At 42.6% G+C, this 6,439-nt stretch overlaps 1 protein-coding gene across 1 annotated transcript; it reads right to left on the bottom strand.

The window, feature by feature from the left end:
* Window positions 1-4,329: 4,329 nt before the first annotated feature.
* Window positions 4,330-6,321, bottom strand: LOC143025911 (uncharacterized). The gene is made up of 2 exons (XM_076185892.1): window positions 5,584-6,321; window positions 4,330-4,350 (listed from the first exon to the last, which is right to left on the bottom strand). The coding sequence occupies exons 1-2, from the start codon at window positions 6,319-6,321 to the stop codon at window positions 4,330-4,332; spliced, it is 759 nt and encodes a 252-aa protein (XP_076042007.1).
* Between the last annotated feature and the right edge of the window lie 118 nt (window positions 6,322-6,439).

Genomic DNA, 6,439 nt, shown 5'->3' with positions numbered 1-6,439 from the left:
ACACACATATATATATATATATATATATATATATATATATATATATATATATATGTGTGTGTGTGTGTGTGTGTGTGTGTGTGTGTGTGTGTGTGTGTGTGTGTGTGCGTGTGTGTGCCTGTGTGTTACACATGACGATTTTATTCAGCAAAGAACGAGCTTTTTTGCCGCCTAGAAACTTGAATGGAGGGACGCTTCTTTGGCTTAAGCTGAAAGATATTGTCTTTTTTCACAAGCGGTTGTAGCTCATTAAGATCTGTTACTCTATACTTACGTCTTTCTGGCTGTAGCCATGCAATTTTATTCAGCTGAGGGAGAACCCTTTAACTGCCCTAAGGCTCAAAGAAATGAATATTGGCCCTTTCCGTCTTTCGAATGCGGTCACAGAGCGTTGCTATTTAATGTTTGACAGATGATTTGTTGGGGAAAACTGCTCAATGCTCGTGTTGGTTCTCTTCGAATTTGATCTCCTCTACCTGCCAGATGGTAGATCTGGTCTCCTGCCGCGGGTCCAGCATACACCACAGAATCTATAAGATAGTCCTCTCGTGGGTTTTTTGGAAGTTTCCTGGCTTTAGGGCTTTGAGAGCTGGTCTCCCTTTCTTGCAGCAGGCCACATAGTAACTCATTTGCTCCTTCGTTGTGAGTCGCCCTATTCTTGGCTCGAAGTATGGCAGGCGGTCCATGCATAGTTCGTAGAGAAGGCAGCCGAGAGCCCAAACATCAGCCATTCCTCCGGCGTATGGGCGTTGGGCTTTGTCCAGCACTTCGGGAGCCAAGTACCAAGGCGACCCTCCTACACTCTTCATCTCTCGCTGGTAAACCTTGGAAGTTCTCATCGAGAGGCCGAAGTCGATGACCTTGACGACCTTTAAGTCGGCGCTAAGAACGACGTTATCTTGTTTGAGATCAAGATGTGCCCATTGGTTCGAGTGCATGTAGGACACGGCAGACACAAGCTGCCTGAAGTACGAGATAATCTGAAAGCCCCAGGCAAGAGAGGGCGACTTGCTGTGCCTCTCCATGGTTGCTAAAAGCGTCCCACCAGGGCAGTATTCAGTGATGATGATTCTGCAGCCTCTGTCGTTTGCAACGTCCACCAGTTTGATTATGTTAGGGTGGTGCAACGTTGAGAGTGCTGCGATTTCACTGCGGATCTCGCTTTTGCAAGTGCCCTTCTCAAGGGGAATCTTGGCAACACTGATACAACCCGTTGCCTTACTCGAAACAAGGACTGTCCTTGCAAAGGCTCCAGCACCCAGGGAGCACTTGATAGTGTAATGGTCCTCAAAAACTGTGCTTTTTGTCTTTTCGAAGGTTCCTGGTGGTTTCTTACCTGCTTGAGGAACCTGCGGCGTCTTTCCTTTGGACTTGTTGGTAAAGTCGGGGACATCCTGGGCGGGGCGAGGAACGTTTTCTTCGTGTTCCTGTTGAGAATCACCTTTTAAACAGCAGGTGAAGAGCGACTGAAAACAGACGTAGAGTCTGTGAGCGCAGAGGCGCATTCGCTCGTGGTTGAAGTGACGAAGCTTGATCATGGCGTCACAACTTCGTCCAAGTCGGTGAGGGGAGAGGGAGCTGTCCAGGTAGTTGATCGTCGGGGGACAGATTTGCTCAAATGAGGCGTGCAGGGCTTGTTGCCGGTACGTTATGATGGAAACACATGCCGACAAAAGACATTCGAGCCTCTGACGAGGTCGATTGCGGAATAGGAAATGATCACATTAATAAATAAATGAATAGATAAGTAAGTAAATGAATAACTAGATAAAATTTAAGAAGTAAATCGATTAGTTTAAAAGAAAAGTTTCGTTCAGTTGTTTTGATAAATGACATCTTAAAAAGAAATAGATTTTTTTTTTTTTTTTTTTTTAGGCAGGAGCATAAGTACATGAATCTCTATCAAGAAAAAGAATGCTACAAATATGCTACAAAGTTGCACGCCATGTAGCCCCAAAATTGTATATATATATATATATATATATATATATATATATATATATATATATATATACTTATATATATATATATCTATATATATATATTGTATATATATATATATATATATGTGTGTGTGTGTGTGTGTGTGTGTGTGTGTGTGTGTGTGTGTGTGTGTGTGTGTGTGTGTGTGTGTGTGTGTGTGTGTGTGTGTGTGTGTGTGTGTGTGTGTGTGTGTGTGTGTGTGTGTGTGTGTGTGTGTGTGTGTGTGTGTGTGTGTGTGTGTGTGTGTGTGTGTGTGTGTGTGTGTGTGTGTGTTTGGAGACATTATGACAAATTGAGAAAGGTGAAAAAAGAAGACACAAGTTTATTCCTCTGGAGAAGTTCAAAATGAAACCGGTCAGAAATGAACTCGGAACTAGGCCCGTGTGTTTTTAGTGGTTTTTAGTTTTTTAGTCTCGATACCCTTGTTCTTCAGAGACCATTCTTGTAGCTTGTTTACCTTTTCTCTCTCTTTCGCTCTCTTTTTTTTTCTTTTTTATTATATCTAGAAGGCAGAGGTGCACTCTACCGGAAAACGACGTTTTCCTTCCTGCCTTATTCTCTAAACGCAATAGGTTTCCATCCTACGAAAGACTCTTACTGTTATCCTGTTCTGCCTTGCAGCTCACGGGGCACAATTATTTTACCCTTTTAAGCTCTTGCGGCGCCGTGAGGTACCTTGGGACCAGGAAATCGTCTGACGCCACCCACAGGAAAACCCTAACTAGCTCACAGTCCCACTCCTACGTAGTGGGAAGTGAGAAACCCTTGGTAGAGCAAAGCCCTATCAGTTGCGGATTTTTTTCTTTTTTTTTTGGGGGGGGGGGCGATGTTGGGTCGCCTCCGTGCCTGGCCAAGACTGTCAAACTCGCTACCCCCTGATTATGAGTTCGAGACGGTATCCACATGTAATTAATAAAATCGTCTGTGGTTAACCATAATGAAATATGCGACCTGTGCTTCCTTTCCTGAATAAAATCATTTTAGGATAAAATTGAACAAATTTAGATTTAAGAAGGAAATAGGCAAGAACTGGTTTACCACAAAGTGATTAACGAATGGAATAGATTTAGTAAACATATAGTGAGCGCTAAAACTATTGGTTAAGAGAAGGTTAGATAACTTTATCGGTAGGAATGGTATATATGGTAATGGACATAGAACTGCCTAGTGTAGGCCTTATGGTCTTTTTCAGTCTCCTCCATTCTTATGTTTTTATGTTTTCCTTTAAGCAAAACTGAATTGTTAAAGTGGATCACTGCGACGATGATGACGTCAGCATTGCGCCTCAAGATACACAATTTCTTCTTCATCTTCTTCTTCTTTTCTTCTTCTTCTTTCTTCTTCCTTTTGTTGTTCTTCTTCTTTTCTTATTTCTTCTTCTTCTTCTTCTTTTTTTCTTCTTTCTTCTTCTTCTTTCTTCTTCCTTTTCTTCTTCTTTTTTCTTATTTTTTCTTCTTCATCTTCTTTTCTTATTTCTTCTTCTTCTTCTTCTTCTTCTTCCTTTTTCTTTTTCTTCCCCTTTCTTCTTCTCATTTCTATTTTTATTATTATTATTATTATTATTATTATTATTATTATTATTATTATTATTATTATTATTATTATTATTATTATTATTATTATTATTATTATTATTATTATTATTATTATTATTATTATTATTATTATTATTATTATTATTATTATTATTCCTCCTCTTCTTATTTTTCTTCCCCTTTCTTCGTCTTCTTCTTCTTCTTCTTCTTCTTATTTTTATTATTATTATTATTCCTCCTCTTCTTATCTTTCTTCCCCTTTCTTCTTTTTTTTTGTTCTTCTTTTTATGACTTCGACACGGCAGTCGTGCATGCAGTGCGCCAGCGCATCCTCTCCATATTTGTGAAAATCCGGATAAGTTCTGTAGAAATTATGTAGCATTCCCAACGTGTAGGGAAAAACTAACCACACACACACACACACACACACACACACACACACACACACACACACACACACACACACACACATACACCCACACACACCCGGCTGCCACTGCGGAGGTCCGGGTTCGAATCCCGCCCAGGGCTGAAATAATTTTAGTATCGCTGCACTGTGAGTCGTTACTCCAACACTCGTGGGCGGAGAGTTGAGTGTGTGCGTGTGCGTGTAAGGTCACAGCATTACCCATAGATCGGTAATATACGAGCTCCTCCGAGAGGGAAATAGTTGTCGGTCACGAGTCCAACACGTGATCCAAAGACCAAAGTGGATCACACACACACACGTACACACACACACACACACAAACACACGCCCTTATGGGTGTATACACGCCCATCATTTGTAACTTATCCTAACTATTCTCAATTATTTTTGTTCTTCAGTAGACTAAAAATCGAATCAGTTAGTTATCAGATAATCATATAACAGCTTTCAAAACATGTCATTTTTTCCATAGGATACATAAAGACGTTTGTTCATGACCAAGGAGTAGGATATGAACAAATAACGAAAGTGAGAATCAGGTGATTCAGAGGCAGCCTGTGTGGGTTCCCTACCCTTCATTCATTGCCTTTCACTTGCGCATGCGCGTGGCTTGACCTCTCCACGTATTTGGTATTGAAACTCTATATCATTATTACGCAAACATATTTTTCACTTATTTATTTATTGATCTATCTATCTATCTATTCATTTATTTATTTATTTTTATTCATTTATCTATTTACTTATTTATTTTGCATTTGAAAGATTTTTTTATGGAATGGTTACTTTAGGTTAGGTGAGTGTGTGTGTGTGTGTGTGTGTGTGTGTGTGTGTGTGTGTGTGTGTGTGTGTGTGTGTGTGTGTGTGTGTGTGTGTGTGTGTGTGTGTATGTGTGCGTGCGTGTGTTTGTGTGTGTCTGCGTGTGTGTGTGTGTGTGCGTGTGTGTGTGTGTGTGTTACACATGACGATTTTATTCAGTAAAGAACGAGCTTTTCTGCCTTCCGCCTGGAAACTTTAATGGAGGGACGCTTCTTTGGCTTAAGCTGAAAGGTATTGTCTTTTTTTCAGAAGCGGTTGTAGATCATTAAGATCTTTTACTCTATGATTACGTCTTTCTGGCTGTAGCCATGTAAATTTATTCAGCTGAGGGAGAACCCTTTAACTGCCCTAAGGCTCAAAGAAAAGAATATTGGCCCTTTCCGTCTTTCGAATGCGGTCACAGAGCGTTGCTATTTAATGTTTTAAAGATGGTCTGTTGTGGAAAACTGCTCAATGCTCGTGTTGGTTCTCTTCGAATTTGATCTCCTCTACCTACCAGATGGTAGATCTGGTCTCCGGCCTTGGGTCCAACATGCACCACAGAATCTTTAAGATAGTCCTCTCGTGGTGTATTTCGAAGTTTCCTGGCTTTAGGGCTTTGAGAGCTGGTCTCCCTTGCTTGCAGCAGGCCACATAGTAACTCATTTGCTCCTTCGTTGTGAGTCGCCCTATTGTTGGCTCGTAGTATGGCAGGCGGTCCATGCATAGTTCGTAGAGAAGGCAGCCGAGAGCCCAAACATCAGCCATTCCTCCGGCGTATGGGCGTTGGGCTTTGTCCAGCACTTCGGGAGCCAAGTACCAAGGCGACCCTCCTACACTCTTCATCTCTCGCTGGTAAACCTTGGAAGTTCTCATCGAGAGGCCGAAGTCGATGACCTTGACGACCTTTAAGTCGGCGCTGAGGACGACGTTATCTTGTTTAAGATCAAGATGTGCCCATTGGTTTGAGTGCATGTAGGACACGGCAGACACAAGCTGCCTGAAGTACAAGATAATCTGACGGCCCCAGGCAAGAGAGGGTGATTTGCTGTACCTCTCCATGGCTGCTAAAAGCGTCCCACCAGGGCAGTATTCAGTGATGATGATTCTGCAGCCTCTGTCGTTTGCCACGTCCACCAGTTTGATTATGTTAGGGTGGTCCAACGTGGAGAGGGCTGCGATTTCACTGCGGATCTCGCTTTTGCAACTGCCCTTCTCAAGGGGAATCTTGGCAACACTGATGGAACCCGTTGCCTTACTCGAAACGAGGACTGTCCTTGCAAAGGCTCCAGCACCCAGGGAGCACTTGATAGTGTAATGGTCCTCAAAAACTGTGCTTCTTCGCTTTTTCAAGGTTCCTGATGATCTCTGAACGCCTTGAGGATCCTGCGGCGTCTTTGCTTTCGACTTGTTGGTAAAGTCGGGGACATCCTTGGCGGGGCGAGGAACCTTTTCATCGTAGTGCTGTTGAGAATCACCTTTTACACAAGAGGTGAAGAGCGACTGGAAACAGACGTAGAGTCTGTGAGCGCACAGGCGCATTCGCTCACGGTTCAAGTGACGAAGCTTGATCATGTCGTCACAACTTCGTCCGAGCCGGTCAGGGGAGAGGGAGCTGTCCAGGTAGTTGATCGTCGGGGGACAGATTTGCTCAAATGAGGCGTGCAGGGCTTGTTGCCGGTACGTTATGATG

The sequence above is a fragment of the Oratosquilla oratoria genome, chromosome 6 (assembly GCF_046742065.1).
Source record: "Oratosquilla oratoria isolate Oo_2021 chromosome 6, ASM4674206v1, whole genome shotgun sequence".
NCBI classification, from domain to species: Eukaryota; Metazoa; Arthropoda; class Malacostraca; order Stomatopoda; family Squillidae; genus Oratosquilla; species Oratosquilla oratoria.
Note: the sequence above shows the minus strand (reverse complement) of the source record. Positions and strands in the feature narration are given on the sequence as shown.